General features: G+C 48.6%; 1 protein-coding gene across 1 annotated transcript in view; it reads left to right on the forward strand.

Moving 5' to 3' along the window:
• Nucleotides 1-17,657, forward strand: part of LOC127209651 (voltage-dependent P/Q-type calcium channel subunit alpha-1A) — a 142,966-nt gene that overhangs the window by 65,735 nt on the left and 59,574 nt on the right. Inside the window, exons 22-25 of the mRNA XM_051169332.1 lie at nucleotides 11,746-11,845; nucleotides 12,734-12,894; nucleotides 13,837-13,974; nucleotides 16,136-16,337. Coding sequence (XP_051025289.1) covers nucleotides 11,746-11,845; nucleotides 12,734-12,894; nucleotides 13,837-13,974; nucleotides 16,136-16,337 — 601 coding nt within the window. The remainder of the gene's footprint in view (nucleotides 1-11,745; nucleotides 11,846-12,733; nucleotides 12,895-13,836; nucleotides 13,975-16,135; nucleotides 16,338-17,657) is intronic.

Raw genomic sequence — 17,657 nt, forward strand, 5'->3', positions numbered from 1 at the left:
CAAGGCTCCTCACCATACACCTAGTAGCTTCCTTCTATGTTTGTCTCTCCTCCCAAGGCTCCTAGGATGCCCTGCCATGGCACCACTCCACAGTGGCACCCTGGATATAAGTGGCAGTTTCAAATATGGCTCCCAACTTCTGAGGGACCATTTTAAAACGGCAGCCATTCCAAGATGGCACCCACACGTCACATTGGTGCTGGAGAACAGAGCAGCCGTTCCAAGATGACCCGTGAATTCTTGCTATTATCCCAAGATGACATCCTAGGATTTAGTGGCCATTCCAAGATGGCACCTGGGTTAGATAGCCATTCTAAAAATGACCCCCCTGGGTGTAGGCAGCCATTCCTAAATGGGGTCCAAGTTCTTGAAAGCCATTTCAAGGTGGTGCTCAAGAAGCAAGCAGCCTTCCCCAGATGGCAGCTGAGTTCTAGGGTGCGCCATCTCAAAAGCACCCAAGGGTTAAGAAGACATTCCAAGATGGTACCTGAAATCTGGCCATCCATTCCAAGATGGCGCCTACGTTCAGAATGCCCATTTTAGACTGTCACCTGAGGTTCGGTGTATCCGCTTAATGTGGTATCTAGTATCTCAGTGGCCACTCTCAAAGGCACCTGAGCTCTGCCATGCAAGTCTCTAGGCAGCCCTTCCAAGATGGTGCCCGGTGTTGGACCCAGCATGAGATAGAGCCCAGTTTAGGTCTAGTTGGAGAGGGGACCCAAGATCCCTGGTAGTACCCGTGGCAGTCTCCCCACAGCAGACACCAATATCAGAGACCTCACTTGCTCCTAGTCCTGAAATCCATCTTGGAAACCAAGGTTGTGCCTTATCACAAGGGTCATTCCCTTAGAGGAAGGTCTTCCAGGGACCCTGACCCACCTCATCTGGCACAGAGACCTGAGGGTTTCTTTGTGTTGTCTTATTGCTTGCTCCTCAGTGGGTGCAGCCTCTCAGTCAGCTCCCTCACCTGGCACAGAGTGCATGCATTGTCACAGAGGGCCTGGACTGTTGCCCATTTCCACATGAAGGGCTACAGTAGGCTCTCCCTGGGGCACAGCAAGCTGTCATTGTGACGGATAAAAATCAGTGTTTCCATAGCCTGCAAGCCTGACTCAGCAGACTCCTCTCTCTCTCTCTCTCTCTCTCTCTCTCTCTCTCTCTCTCTCTCTCTCTCCACCTTGTATTCTCTTTACTTCTCTTCTTTTCTTTTTTCTGGTGTTGAGGGTACAGCAGGGGGCCTTTGCACTGTGGCCTAAGCCCTACAGTCAGGTTTTTGGTGTTCTCATGAATTCAATGCGGACATAGTTGTTTCTGTTATTTTACCAATATGGCCTGAGAATGTTTATTATTAGCCTATAATTATTATTATGGCAGAATTTTCGAACCTGCTAGCAATCAATCAAGACACAGATACTTATTATATTTTAAAACAGCCTTAGTTAACCTGGGGCAGGGGAGATATTAATCCCCTAAACTACTTCCCATAGTGGGGCATGTACAGAATACTTGTCCCAATCCCATGCCATCTGGCTCTAATAATTTCTGTCAAGCTGCCTCCCATCTACAATCCCAAATACTTGATAATGTTCTTCTGGGCCAAATCTCCCTCCACACTGGCCATGTGCTTCTCCTCCAACTAACCCATGGTGGCGTTAGCCACACCTGTCCCATTTGCCCTGCCCAGGTGTGAAGGCCCTTTATTGGTCAAATAGGTTAGGCTCTCAGGCAAAATACAGTTGGGGCAGAGAGACAGCAAGCAGTAATTAGCATCAAAATACATCAGACCAACAAGTGCCCTTTTCTGTCTAAATAAAAAGGTCATTTTTTATATACAGTAAGAGCAATTATGAAAAATTATAAAAAACCAATTGGTAAGACTTACATACATAATGTCTAATCAAAAGGTATTTGACAACCTTGAAGAAAATATTACCTATTTTATCTTGGTGAGTCTAAAGTTTTGAACTAAATCAATATCTATCAAAGCTCAAATCTATCAACCTAAAAGTATCTGTCTAGACCTAAAAGTATCTTCTTAACTCCTAAACAACTAAGATTAATTTTAAAACTATCTGGTCTTCAACCCCATCAGAGACTTGAGAAGGAATAAATTTAACTACCTGAGTAAACAGGAAGTGCAAGTTAGCAGCTTCCAAAATGAAAAAAAATGACAGAGACAGTTTTCTACCTGAACAGTCACCCAAAATTCTAACATTGGAGCATCATTGTCAGCCTTCTGACCCAGTATATCTGGCAGACATGTTTGTGAAGCAGAAACTATTGAGGACTTGCTTACCCTGTCTTGGCAGAGTTTGGCTGTTGACTCTGCCTACATCCAAGTTTTCCCATTTTATGCAGAATTTTGTCTGTGGCAGATAAAAGGATATTTTTGCCCAGTGGCTTGTTTGCCACATTTGAAGCCATCTCCTTAAGGAAGTTTTTTGATGCTCATCATCTTTTTTGAGGTAGGCTGGGTGGTGCCAGGAATTATCCTGTCTTATTGTCAAAGAATCCTCAAAATAATAAAAAAACACTTTTAAATGCCATAGTCTGTAGTTCTCTGAGGTTTTTGAAGACCTTATCTATTTTACCTTATCTGTTAAACCTAGGATGTAATGCCTGTACTTGACATGACCATGAGTTGATCAACTAACAATTGACTTGTATTATTTAATTTTCTTAAACAGCCTGCAGTAGCACTATCAGAGTGTTGGAAGTAAACCATGTATTAATTTAGTTGCATGTGCACAATACCTCATATTAGGGTAGAAATATAATCTGTGAATAATAATATTAAATTTGAATTCTATTTCAGTGTATCAAAAGTAAACTTATTTTGCATCAATATACAAAATTCTATATCAATGAATTAAAATTAATTTTATTTGTGAGTAACAAGGCCTTAAGTTGCGAGGTAGATTCAATAATCTACTTTTTGTCCTATCATTCCCTATATATTCTATATTCTCCTTTCTTTCTTTTAAACCCCTATCTCCATACCTAAGAAAGAAAGATAAAGGAAAAGAGAGATATCTCTGAGTCCAACCTTGGTTTCTCTCTGAATAAAACCAATAATAACTTATAACCAACTCCCAATGACAATAAACATCTGTAGCCCAAGAAAGCAACTCAAAACCTACCCAACCCCCCTTATGGGAAATGGGGCATCTTTCTCTTAAAGTTTCTTCTGGCTGATTTGGGGTGAATAATACCTCTGTAGCGGCCCAAATAAAATTGGAAAAAATGGTTAAACAAGCTAGGAATAGTATTTGTGGTCCATTCTCTAAATGTTGAAAAATTCCAGGCTTAATATAAGTCCTGTGTGGGACAGTCTGGAATGCTGGACCAATTTGTATCAGGAGCTTTCTTCGAAGCTGTCCTTTTCAGATGAGGAACAGCAACTGAAGCACTTGGGGCTGGAACATGAAGGATGCAGGATATCAGCGTCTCAGCCTGCTGGAGGAATGAATCCTGTCAGGCCTGATCCAGCGTCAGTGTCCAGTTATTTTATTCTGAAAACATATAATTTCTGTCAAGCATTAGAGAGTCTTAAAACTATGAATAGATTAGGTGTGCAGGATGCACAGAACAATCAGAGTTAGTTCTCTGCTCTTTGAGCAGATGAAAGACATCTGTAAATCTTCCTTCGTGCCGTAAGAAGAATGGCGTCTAGTAATAAATCATGGGGGTTCTGTAACCAACAGGAAGCTTTGGCTATGCATAGACATTCATGTCTCAGCCAGTCTCAGAGCTATTCCCATGTAGTGGGATTAGTAATGTAAGTCAACTGTTCGTTCTGCAGTTTGAATTATGAAAACATAGACTCACTTAAGTCAGCGGTCTCTCTTTTATCTAGGCCTGTTTTATTTTGACCTCTTTCAAGAGGAAATGCAACATCACCATTAGCAATGAACATACAATTATTATCATTGAAATCAAAACAAGATTGTATAGTTCTAAATGTCCTTCTGTAGGCCCTATGGCGCCTGATGTATAGGCCAGGCAGCTGCCCGTTTCCCAAGAGAATGCTTCCCATTTTAGAGACAAGCTGGTTGCCCTGAGCAAAAGAAAAGGCATTAAGCTTTAAATAAACATTATATAAACTCCCATTTTATTTTAGGATTTATGTATAGCGTAGGCATCTTGTACCTGGCTTTTCACATTTGTTGTGGGTGTTTTTATCTCACCCCTTCTCGACGAGGGAGGTGTGCGGCTTGCATGTCTGTCTCCCTGTCCAACCTTGGTCCTTACGTTGACCAATAAAATATTATCTTTTGGGTCTGGAGAGATGGCTCAGCGATTAAGAGCACTGACTGCTTTTCCAGAGGTCCTGAGTTCAATTCCCAGCAACCACATGGTGGCTCACAACCATCTGTAATGTGATATGACGCCCTCTTCTGGCCTGCAGGTGTACATGCAGGCACAATACTGTATACATAATAATAAATAAATAAATCTTTTTTAAAAATATTATCTTTTAGGCCAGTTACCCTTTGGCACCGTATCTCCCATGGAAGCTTCATTTTCAAGGAAATTGGCTGGCCTTTTTAGAGCAGGGTGTCAGGCCAGAGCAATGATACTTCAACTCCGTCAGCATACAAAGTCTTTTCCATGTGGGAGGCATGCAGCTTGCATGTCTATCTCCCCGCCCAGACTTGGTCCTTACATTGACCAACAGAACATATCTTTTAGGCCAATTACCCTTTGGCACTAGTTCTCCTGTGGACGGTCCACTTTCAAGGAGATTAGCTGGCCTTTTATAAAGCAGGGACATCATTTTCCCTTACATAAACCTAAGACTGATGTGTGTCCATCCTTTAGATCAGTAAGGATATATAATCCATTATTAAGAAAAAAGAATGTACATAGTAAGTTTAAGGAAAAATTTGTCAGTTTGAATCCTAGGCTGTCTCTGCAAGTAACTTATCAGCAGAGGGTCATGCCCTGTGGAGACCAGGTTGGTCTACAACTCAAGAGTTCCCTCTCCATTGTGTTGGGAGGTAGGGCTTGTGCCACCACCGCCCTGCTCAAATATTTCATCTCAATTCCAGCCAAAAATCTTCAGAAATCTCAAGCAAAATTCAAGCAAGGAAACAAGAAAAGTCTAAGCCTTGGGTCAGTTAGTGAAGCCCCGTCTGCCATTCCTCGGAATTTAGTTACTGCTATCTCTTTTCGGTGGACGCTTTCTTGCAGCTCTGAATTCCAGCCACTATCAGCTCTATGGAGAAGAGTTCAGTTCCTTCTTCCCTTCCTGTGGCCAGTTCCATAGCCCCACATCTCTCGGCTCTCTGCCTTTCTCCCTGAACCTTTTTAGAGAGGGTATGGAGAAGTGTGACTATCACTAAGCCCATTGCAAACAAGTTCATAACCGCCAAAACAAAGCCAAAAAAGACCCAGAAGCCTTCTGCCATGTTGCCTTGGAGAGGGACCATAGCAGTCTCTATTTTATTGTTCTAGATGGTTAACTCCATTTCCCAGGCCAGTTTAGAAGACTGTCAGCCTCTTAGTTCCTCCTCTCCAACCTGCCATCTCCGCTCTGTAAGAGTTAAGCCCACAGACAGCCAGGGGCAGCGTCTGTGAAATGTTTGGGCCCATGGGTGCTCTCTGGGAGCTATTCCCCACTGCCAGACTATGAAAAAAATATGATTTTTAGCAGTGTGGATACCTGAATTTAGTTGGGCGCCAGTTCGTTGCAGTTAATTTATCACTATGGTGTAATAGTGTTTATTATTAGGCCTATACTTACGATTACAGCAGTATGACCCGCTAGCAATCGATCAGAACACAGACACTTGTTATATCTTAAAATAGCATTAGTTAACCTGGACCAGGGCAGATATTAATCCCCTAAACTACTTCCCATAATGGGGCAGGTACAGAATACCTGCCCCAATCTCATGCCATCTGGTTCTAGTAATTTCTATCAAGCCACCTCCCATCTATAATCCCATATATGTGCTAATGTTCTTCATCTGGGCTGAGTCTCCCTGCGTACCAGCCATGTGCTTCTTCTCCAACTAACCCATGACGGTCTGCCTTCTTCCTCTCCTCTCCTCCGGTCTCTCTTCCTCCTGTACCTGAGGTGCCTCGACTTGTGCGGTCTTTGCTTGGTGTCCCCTTGTCGATGTCATGGTAGAGTGTCAGCTTGCTGGTTCCTTTTGTTCTGCCTGCCTCGTGAGGATGTCTGTTCATAGGCAAGGTGGGGGGACCCCAGCATCATTGAGAGGCACCCCCATACCCCAGCTGGATGTGGTGGCGAGCGTTTGTAATCCTGCCCCATAAGAGGCTGAAGCAGGAGGATTGCTGATCTAAAGCCATCCCTGGCTACGGAGCACAAATGGGTCAGAAAAGGAAGGAAAGAAGAGAAAGTTCCCCAAGGCTGGTAGCCTCCCTGAGCCTCAGTTTCCCCATGCAGCAAGATGTAACAGCTCGGATGAGAGCATGCGCCTTGAGCGTGTCATCGAGGGCGCTGTCACACCAGTGTAGTGATTCCTGTTCCACAGAGGAGAAACTGAGGCTGAGGTGGGGTGTGTGGGGAACGGAATCTAGAGCAGCTTCCTGTCCTGCTGGGCCTTTCCTTCGCTGGGAGGCCTGGGAGGCCCGGGAGCAGGAAGGGGGAGGGAGGAAAAGGCTCGGTCTGCCTGCCTGGGCTCTCCCAGCGATGTGCCAAAACCCTCTGAACGACCCCACCCTCCTCTCGTCACCCGCATATGTATGTGTGAGCCGTGTGAGTGTTGGTGTGGGTGCGCATACGTGTCCGCCCCATCCACTAACCACGCTCCATCTTCCATGCACCATCCTTCACGAGTCATCTCACAAGCTGTCACATGAGGGACGTCATGCTTAGTGCCCATGCTTGGGAGCAGCCGGCTAACATCTCACAGCAGCTGGTAGATGGTGACCCTCACTGCCAAGAGTCCATCTGGTACCATCAACCCTCCCCCCCCCCCAGCCCAGGGTGGGTCTTCAGCCCCGCAGAGCTGGCAGAGTGTACCCTGATCAAGCCGCTCCTGCACCCTCAGAGCCACACTCCCAACAACCAAAGAAGAGGCTCTCCAGCAACACCCTCAAAACAGCCATGCCCCCAGAGGAAGGAAGACTCAAGTTCAGGACACATGCACCTGGATTTGAATCTCAGTCTGCCACTTTCTGGCTGTGTGCCCATAGGGACACCACTCTCCCTATCTGGGCTGCAGCTTCCTCATCTGGAAAATGGGCCCAATGGTGCCATCCTCCTGCAGGTAAACGCAGGGACACAAGACTCAGGAGCACTTTAGTTAAAGTCCGGCTAGGGACACAGCTCAGTGATAGTGCTGGCATGGTGTTCATGAAAAAGATGAGGTAAATGCCAGTGCCACTGAAAGCACTTCTAACACCCATGGGAAAGGACCCGTAGACTTACAGGCAGGTCTGAGAGCCCTAAGCTCAACAGAGACATCTGTAGACATTAAGCTGGCCAGTTAAAAAAAAAATTGCTAGGTAAAATACGATTCCAAGAATCCCAGCTCCTCTGGAGGCTGGTCCAGGAGGGTCACAAGGTTAAAGACTGCCAGGAAATTTAACAAGACCCTATCTCTAAGTAAAAAAGTAAAGAGAAGTCTCAGGGTGTGGCTCAGAGGTAGAGCCCCTGCCTAGAATCCCCCAGTGAGGTGGTGGGGGCGTGGCTTGGCAGTCGAATGCTGACCTAGCATGTGTGAGGCCCTGGAGCCCAGCAGCAGCAACTCTCCTTCCAGAAAACTCCACCCACCAGAGTGGCCCACACACATCTGCATCCCAGCTACTCAGAAGTTTGAGGCAGGAGGATCAGTTGTTCAGGCCAGCCTGAGCTACATCCTGACATGAGTCAAGATAAGCCAGAGTGAGTCGGGGCTCATGAAGCCAAGCCCTTTTTCCAGATGAGGCTTGTTGGCAGTCAAGGTAGCATTCAAGCCTCAGTCCCATCCCCACACAGCTCACCTCACGTACAGCAAGCTGTGCCGCTGTGCCAGGACCATCCCAGGAAGCTAGCCTGCTCTTGGCAGTGACTGACTGGCTAATTCACCCAGGGTAATAGGCAGCCCTGGGGTCACCATACTCCTTGCAAATCTGCCTTTGCGAGCTGCTGTCAGGGCTATGTGCTGCCCAGTGCAGAGAATAAAGGAGGAGGTGGCTCCCCTGGTCCCCCGGGGTCCCAGAGTCCAGTGCCCATGTGTGTCTGTGCCTGTCCTGTGTTCTCTCTGAGGGCGCTCACGATTTGTCTCTCCTTCCGACGCCACCTCACCAGGAGCAGTACACGGTAAAGTGCCTCTCTCTCTCTCTCTCTCTTTCTATCTATCTATCTATCTATCTATCTATCTCTGTCTCGTCCTCTGTGCCCCGTTCGCAGCCATGTGGCCTTCTTTTTCTGTGGCCTTTGTTCTTGCTGGTGTCCTGTTGCTTACCATGACCAGAGCCAGCTCCCAGGGCTGGAGGAATCACAGGGCTCGCAGCATCACCTGCCACTGTGACCCACTAGCTCTTACCTACAACAGAGGGGCAAGGCGTGTTCTTCCTCAAGTGGTATCAACAGGGCCAAGGAGCTGGGGAGAGGGGTCACCAGAGCAGCTGGGGTATGGAAAACAGGCTCTGGGGCTGGGGAGTGGCCGTGATGGAGCATCTGCCTGGCAGATCTTTCTAGCCCACTAAGGTGGTACATATTTAGCACTCTGAGGCAGGAGAATCTTGAGTTTCAGATTAGCTTGATTTACATACTGTATCCCTGCTTCAAAAACAGTAAGAGATGTATACAGAAGTCAGTGTTCTTCCTTAAAAAGAAAAAAAAAAAAAAAAAAAAGCAGCCCGGCATGGTGGCGCATGCCTTCAATCCCAACACTCGGGAGGCAGAGGCAGGTGGATCTCTGAGTTTGAGGTCAGCCTGGTCTACATAGTTTCAAACCAGCCATGCTATATAGAGAGACCCTTTCTCAAAACAGAAAAAAGAAACCTTAGTTGGTAAAGTATGTGACATGCAAACACGAAGACCTGAGTTCAGTCACTAGAACCCATGTAAAATTACTGACATGAGCCTGGCATGGTGGCGCACACCTTTAATCCCAGCACTCGGGAGGCAGAGGCAGGAGGATTGCTGTGAGTTTGAGGCCAGCGTGGTCAACAAAGTGAGTCCAGGACAGCCAGGACTACAAGAGAAACCCTGTCTCAAAAAAAAAAAAAAAAAAAAAAAGAAAGAAAGAAAGAAAGAAAGGAGAAAGAGAAAGAAAGAGAAGAGAAATCCTGGCATGGTGGCATGCACATATAAAGCCAGCACTGAGAATGGAGAGAGGCAGATCCCTGGGGATCCCTGACCAGGCTATCCTACTTGGTGAGCCCCAGGTCACAGCGAGAGCCTGCCTCAAAAATATGGTGGGTGACACCTGAGGTCTCCATACACATGCACAGATACCTACACAGACACATATGCACATACATGTCACATGCAAAAAAAAATCACCAAGAGGGCTGGAAGCACAACAAACACACACACACATACACACACACACACAGCTGGCTTTTCTCACCAGAAGCCCCGGTGCCAGGCAGATCTGCCAATGAATTGGACAGGAACCAATAGACACCTGTTGGTCCCTAGACTTCAGACTTGGTCCATTTGAGCGCCCTGGGACCTCATACCAATTGTGAGTCAGTAGCTGGGACAAGAGCCAAGATTAAAGAGAAAACACAGAATTCATCACAAGTTGGGCCTATGAGGGGTTTCCTGTCTCAAGACAGAAAGCAGCAGCCTTTCTATCTGGGTCTGGCATCAGATCCCTCTGGAGTAGCACCAAGGCCGACAGAGCCTGGAGCTGGTGGAGGAGGCACCAGGAAAGGGAGGTGAGTGTGGCAGAGTGGGTGGTGCCGTTCTGTGCAAAGCCAGACAGTGGGCACACCCATCATTTCTGCACTCGGGAACATAAAGTCAGAGCAAGTGTCTCAAGGACAACATGGGCTACATGGAAATGAAACAGGGCTGATGAGCCGGCTAAGCTGGCAAAGGCCAACAAGGCTGAAAACCTGGGTTCAACCCCTGGGATCCATACGGTGAAAGGGGAGAACCAACTCCCAAATGTTATCTATCCTCTGACATGCATGCTATGACACACACATGCCCACAAAATAAATAAAGGAAATTTAAAAGGTTTTGGCTAACTAGGCGATGGTGGTGCACACCTTTAATCCCAGCACACCTTTAATCCCAGCACTCGGGAGGCAAAGGCAGACAAGTCTCTGAGTTTGAGGCCAGGCTGGTCTACAAAGTGAGTCCAGGACAGCCAAGACTACACAGAGAAACCCTGTCTTGAAAAAACAAAAACAAAAAAGTTTTTTGGGTGTGCGTGGTGATGTGTGCCTTTTAACCCAGTACTCACAAGGCAATTGGCTCAGAGGTTAAGAGCACTGTCTGTTCTTCCAAAGGTCCTGAGTTCAATTCCCAGCAACCACATGGTGACTCACAACCATCTATAATGAGATCTGGTGCCCTCTTCTGGCCTGCTGGTGTATATGCAGGCAGAGCACTATATACATAGTAGTAAATATTTTTTTTTTTTTTTGGTTTTTCAAAACAGGGTTTCTCTGTGTAGCCTTAGCTATCTTAGACTTGCTTTGTAGACCAGGCTGGCCTCAAACTCACAGCAATCCACCTGTCTCTGCCTCCCAAGTACTGGGATTAAAGACGTATGCCACCACCACCTGGCAGAAATCTTTTTTTTTTTTTTTTTAACTAACAAAAAACAGGAAGATCTCTGAATTCAAGGCCAACTTGGTGTACCTAGTGTGCTCCAGGGCTACACAGTAACACCCCATCTCCAAAACTAAAGAAGAAGGAGAAAAAAGAAAGGAGGAGAAAGAAAGATCAATAGAAAGCCAGGGGGTGTGGCCAGAGGAGGTTGCGTCATGCGGCGTCATCGAATTGGGCTAGAATGCAAAGCTCCTTGGCATGCCAAGCCAAAAAGTCTACCTTACCCTTGGAAAGCTCAGATTCTAGAAGGACCCTTAGTAGGGGGATGGAAGGATGACCAGTGTGTGTGAAGAGACAGGAAGTAGGTGTATGAGGTGACAGGGTCTGATGTAAGAAGGGGACCACACCAAAGAGTGGACCCTTGGGACAGCACACTGTGGGGCGTGGGCATGAAGGCAGAAGACAAATGGGATGCTAGGATTTGTGTTTGGGCCCTGGGTGGGGCAGGAGCCATGAACCTCAAGCTCATTGGTGACCCCTTGGCATGCCACCCGCTTAGGGAGCCGAGGTTTGGGTAGCTAGGAGCTCCGTATCGTTGGGGTCTGCATGGTTAAGCCCAGCACGCCCCACTTTTTTCCACTACCAAAGGTAGATGGCAGACTGAGGTCTTGTTGGCATTTGAAAGGACCTCTGGCTACTTCTGTCCTTCAGCCTAGGGCCCATGTGGTGGGGACTCCCTCAGAAGGAGGTCAGATCTGATCTAACAGGTCGCCAACCTCCTAAGGCAAAAGGTGTGCTACAAAGGGCAGTGGAAGAGTTGGTGCCGCAGGCTGCACGTGGAGGCGCGCGCCTTTCAATCCCAGAACCCGAGGCAGGTGAAAGAGGAGCTCTGCAGTTCCAGGCCAGACCACCCAACAGGAAGGGAAGCCACAGACCTGCCTCGGCGCAAACCTGGGTCCAGACAGCAGGATCGTGTGGGGTTGCGGGGTCCCCCTTTCGCAGGCTGACTTCCTCTCCATCTCTTCCCTTCCCCCAACCCTGCCATCCCTCAACAGCGGCAATAGCAAAGGAAAGGACATCAACACCATTAAGTCTCTCCGAGTTCTCCGGGTGCTACGACCGCTAAAGACCATCAAGCGGCTGCCAAAGCTGAAGGTGAGAACTGGGGTGTGGAGGGGGCCCTTGGGCCCGCCACCATGCAGATGGAAAGGTCGTAGGCACATTGCTCCAGAACACCACGTTCAGAAACATACGGTGGTGTGCACCCGGGATCCCAGCACTCGGGAACTGAGGGAAGACAATCCCAAGTCCAAGGTCAGCCTTGGTCCATGGGGAGACCCTCCTGTCTGAAAACCTACTCGGAGAAGATACTGGTTGCCTCAAGGTCTTTGTGTATGGGTGTAGTTGCCATATTTGTCCAGCAGATGGCAGCAAAGGGGGTTGACTGGCAGAAGCTGCCCCAGGTGAGGACTCCTTTGGATGGGTCAGTGCAGAGACAAAGCAGAGCCTAGTGGGGGGAGGCACAAGTTCCAGGCAGACAGGACTATCTGAAAAAGCAGCGAGGCGGGGATGTGTCTCAGTTGGCAGAATGCTTTCCTGGTGTACAAGAAGCAGTGGATTCCGTAACCAAACTGTGGTAGAGGCGGGAGTATTAGAAAATCAAGTTCATGGTGGTGCACACCTGCACGCCTTCAATCCCAGCACTTGGGAGGTAGAGGCAGGCGGATCTCTGAGTTCGAGGCCAGCCTGGTCTACAAAGTGAGTCCAGGACAGCCAAGGCTACACAGAGAGACCCTGTCTCAAAAAGAAAAAAGAAAAAAAGAAAGTCAAGTTCATCCTCTTAAGGCTCGCCTGGGCTACAGCGCGACCCTATCCTAAAATGGTCGTGAGGTGCCTGGCACAGCACACCTGCTGTGTGCAGAGCCACCACAGAATCCATCTTCCTCCAATATCTTCTACACAACTGTTAGGACCCGCACACAGGCGCCTCGGGTGAAGGGAGCGGCCTCCCTTCCCGCCCTCACACCTGCTCTTCTGACGCAGGCTGTGTTTGACTGCGTGGTGAACTCACTCAAGAACGTCTTCAACATCCTGATCGTCTACATGCTGTTTATGTTCATCTTTGCTGTGGTGGCCGTGCAGCTCTTCAAGGGCAAGTTCTTCCACTGCACGGACGAGTCCAAGGAGTTTGAGAGAGACTGCCGGTGGGTAGGCCGAGATCTGGGGGACACCGTGGCTGGGGGAGGGGGCGTGGGGTGCAGGGGAGTAACTCAGGGTCAGCTTGGGTCTGGAATAGAGCTATAAAAGTCAGGACCTCAGCGCTCAGAGGGCTAAGGCAGGAGGATGACCCTGAGTTCTGAGACCAGCCTGGGTTACGAAGTTTAGCACCTTGTGTTGCAAAAATGAAGGAAGGAAGGAAGGAAAGGAAAGAAAAAGAAAGACCTGTGGAATGTGAGGCTCAGACCTGCCATCCAGGCCAGCCTGTCTCACAGACAGACCCTGTCTCATAAAAAGAAAACCAAATGAGAAACCATTGGAGAATGTGGGGAGTACTCACCCCATCTCTTCAGACCAGATTAAGCCATTCTAATCTCCTAACGACTTTGTTAATCAGATTCTTTTTTTTTTTTTTTCTTTTTCCCCTGAGACAGGGTCTCTCTGTGTAGCCTTAGCTGTCCTGGACTCACTTTGTAGACCAGGCTGGCCTCGAACTCACAGAGATCCACCTGCCTGTGCCTCCTAGAGTGCTGGGATTAAAGGTGTGTGCCACTACGAGGCTCAGGCGGGGTTCTTAACACAAATCTGTAGTCCCTCTCTGGGTCACGGCTGAGCAGCCTTGTTCAGATGCAGGAACAGTGACACAGGCCTGTGATCCCCCTGCTTGGGACACTGAGGCAGGAAGAACCAGAGTTCCTCACCAGCCTTAGCTACTCCATGAGACCCTGCCATTAAAAAAAAAAAACAAAAACAAAAACAAAAACAAAAAAATGGATGCTAAAGTTTTGGGTGGTATTTGAATCTCACTCCTTCCTGCGTCCCCATCCTGTCCGTGTCCCCACACCACACGCAAGCCCCGGTCAGATGGTCAGATGGCCGTGGGAAGGTGGTAGCTCGCCGCGCACTGACCAGCTAGCTCTCTGTGACAGAGGCAAGTACCTCCTGTACGAGAAGAACGAAGTGAAGGCCCGGGACCGCGAGTGGAAGAAATACGAGTTCCACTACGACAACGTGCTCTGGGCCCTGCTCACGCTGTTCACCGTGTCCACGGGAGAGGGCTGGCCACAGTGAGTGACCCGCGCTGAGGGGCAAGGGCTGGGACCCCGGGGAGCAGAGGAGCAGAGCGACAGGGAGGGGGTGAGGGCATGGGGGCGCTGAGGGGGAAGGACCGGGGAGCAGGGGAGCAGAGCGATGGAAGGGGGGGTAAGAGGGCGGGGGGGGGGGGGACGCACTGAGAGGCAAGGGCTGGGGACCCCCGGGGGCAGGGGAGCAGAGCGACGGGAGGTGGGGTAAGAGGGCGGGGGGGGGGGGGGAGGATGCACTGAGGGGCAAGGGCTGGGGACCCGGGGAGCAGAGTGGTGGGGGGGGGGGGCCAGGAGAGCAGAGGTATGGTATCAGAGCCTGGCCTTGTGCCCAAAGTTGTTGCTGATGGCAGTCTCACAGTTTAGGGTCTGCACTGAGGGGCTACAGGTGTCACGCTAATGCTGAACTCTGACCCAGCTATTGGGAAGCCCAGGTTCCTCCCCCAGCAGCCTTACAGGGCTTGGTGGCCACGCCTTTAACCCCAGCATTCCCAGAGACAGAGGAGTGGGGATGGGGGGAGTCTATCCAGGGCGTCACAGTGAGACTCAAAACAATACAGGGCCCCTGGAGCAGTGGGGCACCTCTGTAATCCCAGCACTCGTGAAGGCAGAGGCAAGCAGATCTCTGAGTTTGAGGCCAGCCTGGTTTACAAAAAAGTCCAGGACAGACAGCCAAGGCTACACAGAGAAACCCTGTCTCAAACGAACAAACAAACAAACAAAAAATACAGGGCTGAAAAGTAGCTCTGAAAGAACTCCTTCCTTGCCCACCCAGAAGACTGGATCTGGCTTCTCAGCACTCCCTCAGGCTTAACAACCACCTGTACATACCTTTATGGATCGATGCCTCTGAGCTCTTAAGAATACTGTACTGTACTGTATACTCACGCATACTCTTTTTTAAAAAATTAAAATTGGAAAAAAAAAAAGAAAGAAAGCCTCAGGGCTGGGGGATGGGTCAGTCGATAAAGTAGAGTTTGAATTCCAGCACTCACGAAACAGCCCGGCATGGAGGCACACACCTCTATTCCCAACACTGAGGGGCAGAGGCAGGTAGATTCCAGGAACTCCATGGCTGTCCAGCTTAGCTAACTCAGCAAGCGCCAGGTTCACTGAGAGACCCTAACTCTAATAATAAGGTAGGGTCAGCAAGATAGCCCAGCAGACAAAGCTGTCCTCTGCCCTCCAACACGCACACATGACAGGCACGCACACAGAAATAAATACATTTAAATGTTGGGGCTTAGTGGTTTAAATTGCTTACAGTTCTTATAGAAGATCTGGACAGTTCCCAAGATGGTGGCTCACAACCATGTGTGGTTCCAGCTCCAGGGGATTCAGCGTCCTCTTCTGGTCTCCGTGGGTTCTTGCAGTCATATGCCTCAAGTACACAGACAGACAGACAGACAGACACACACACACACACACACACAGATACACAAGAGTTGAAAACAGAAAGGAAGTCATAGCCACACAAAAGATTTTGCTAAACAAGGTACCCATGGCCATCATGGGGAAGAAGTGCATCTATCACATTTGCTACACGCAGGCAATCCTTAGACACCAACCGTTTTCTATGATTAGAGATTATTTACAAAGCAAAACACAGTCATAAACACTGCATTCATCAGACACAGAACTTTTTGTTTGTTTGTTTGTTTGTTGTTTTGTAGTGCTGGGAATGGAGCTCAGGGCCTCACACATTCCAAGAACTAAGCCCTGCCAAGTGCACATCCTGTGCGTCTGAACAGAGCTGTTTCGACCACAGTCCCGCAACGCATTGCTACTGATCCTCCCTCACACCCACCACTGCCTCTGTTCAAATCCCTACGCTGACTGGTGCCTGCTTCCAGGGTGCCCTGCCTCATCCATCACCACAAACCTTTAGACCCAACATGGCCACTTCTTTGTGAGTCTCTCCAAACTGAACGTTAGGTTTCCCTGTGTACAAAATAGAGCCAGAAATGACCTCCCCAGGGGCTGCTGTGGGGGGAAGGGGAATGTGAAAAGTTCAGCATTACCTGACTCTTCAGAAGTCGCTGAGGGCGTTTGTTTCTTTTCCATCTTCTCTTGCTCCCTCCACTCCTGTGTCCTTGCCCTGCCCACCCCCTCTGTTGCTCCCCTGCCTCCTTCCTATACTTTACAGGGTCCTCAAGCACTCAGTGGATGCCACTTTTGAGAACCAGGGTCCCAGCCCCGGGTACCGCATGGAGATGTCCATCTTCTACGTGGTGTACTTTGTAGTGTTTCCCTTCTTCTTTGTCAATATCTTCGTGGCCTTGATCATCATCACCTTTCAGGAGCAGGGAGACAAGATGATGGAGGAGTACAGCCTGGAAAAAAATGAGGTACCACTGCCTAGTCGTAGCCCATGTTCAAAAACTGGTACACAGCCCACATTCTCTCTCTCTCTCTCTCTCTCTCTCTCTCTCTCTCTCTCTCTCTCTCTCTCATACACACACACACACACACACACACACACACACACACACATGCACACACACACACAGCAAGACACCTGATTTAAAAAAAAAAAAAAAAGAAATAAGAAAGGATAAGACTGCCTCTAGATATGATAGGAGAAAAGTTTTATTGTAGATAAAAGGAGAGCATAGGCCAGAGAAGGTGGTGTGCCCAGATCCTGAGATCCCCAGAAGACCACCAGGACTTGATACTGATGCAATACACACAGGGTCCTTTATTGCGGGCTCGAACTTGGACCACAAGTCTTCCTGATGCAGCAGATAAGAGAGCTGCCCAGAGCTTCATGGGTAATGGATTTATGAAGGGAAAAAAACAGTAAGCACGGGTTGTGGGTCACAGGAATGTTGACCTTTAGGCGGGTTGGGTGGAGGCTAAATCATGAGGGGAAATGTTTTGTCTCAGAGGAACATTGGGTACTGATCATATCTAATTGCCTGGGTGTGAGTTTCTGGAAACTGCTGGCAGGTGCGGGTTATAGTAGTTCGTGGTCATTCCTGAAAGAAACACAGGAAGAATGAGGTCACCTAGAGGACAAGTTCCCACAGAACATACAGAACATGGAGGTTAGATACAGAACATACAGAACATGGCAATAGTTTGGTTCTAGCAATGGGACATCTGGGAGACTCCTAAGTGAACCTGACCCAGAGCCAGGTCATATGAGGAGAGGAGGAAGGTAGACGCGAGGAAACGCCAAGCCTGAGCCAAGAAACTGGCCAAGAGGGTAGCCAAAATGGCTAAATTATAAAGGGAAAGGCAGCCGGGGGAAGCCAACTCAGGCCCTGAGCTGGAGAGGTTTATGGTAGGAGGTGTGGTAAGCAAGCCACACTCTGTAACAGGTAGGGTCTGACAGATGCTGGGAAGCCTCAAGGCCAGGTCTGCTCTGATATGTTAATGGGCACCTTAGTTACCCATTTGTTCCAGGTTTGAGACCTAACAAAACCAACTTGTTGGGGGGAAATTGGGACTAAAACAGCAGCAAAGGTTCCCAAGCAGGGGACAGTATGCAAGATAGCTTTCCTTTGGGTTTCCAGGAAAGAAAATAAAATGCATACATCAGATTTCAGGAAGATGTATCAGTCAGTCTGTATCAGGTTGTGCTTCAATAACAAGCAGCCCCGTGTATCCACGAAAGGACTTTTCTTTCTCATGCTGCATGTCCAGTTCAGTGGTCCTGTCCATGC

Source organism: Acomys russatus, chromosome 26 (genome assembly GCF_903995435.1).
Source record: "Acomys russatus chromosome 26, mAcoRus1.1, whole genome shotgun sequence".
NCBI lineage: Eukaryota > Metazoa > Chordata > Mammalia > Rodentia > Muridae > Acomys > Acomys russatus.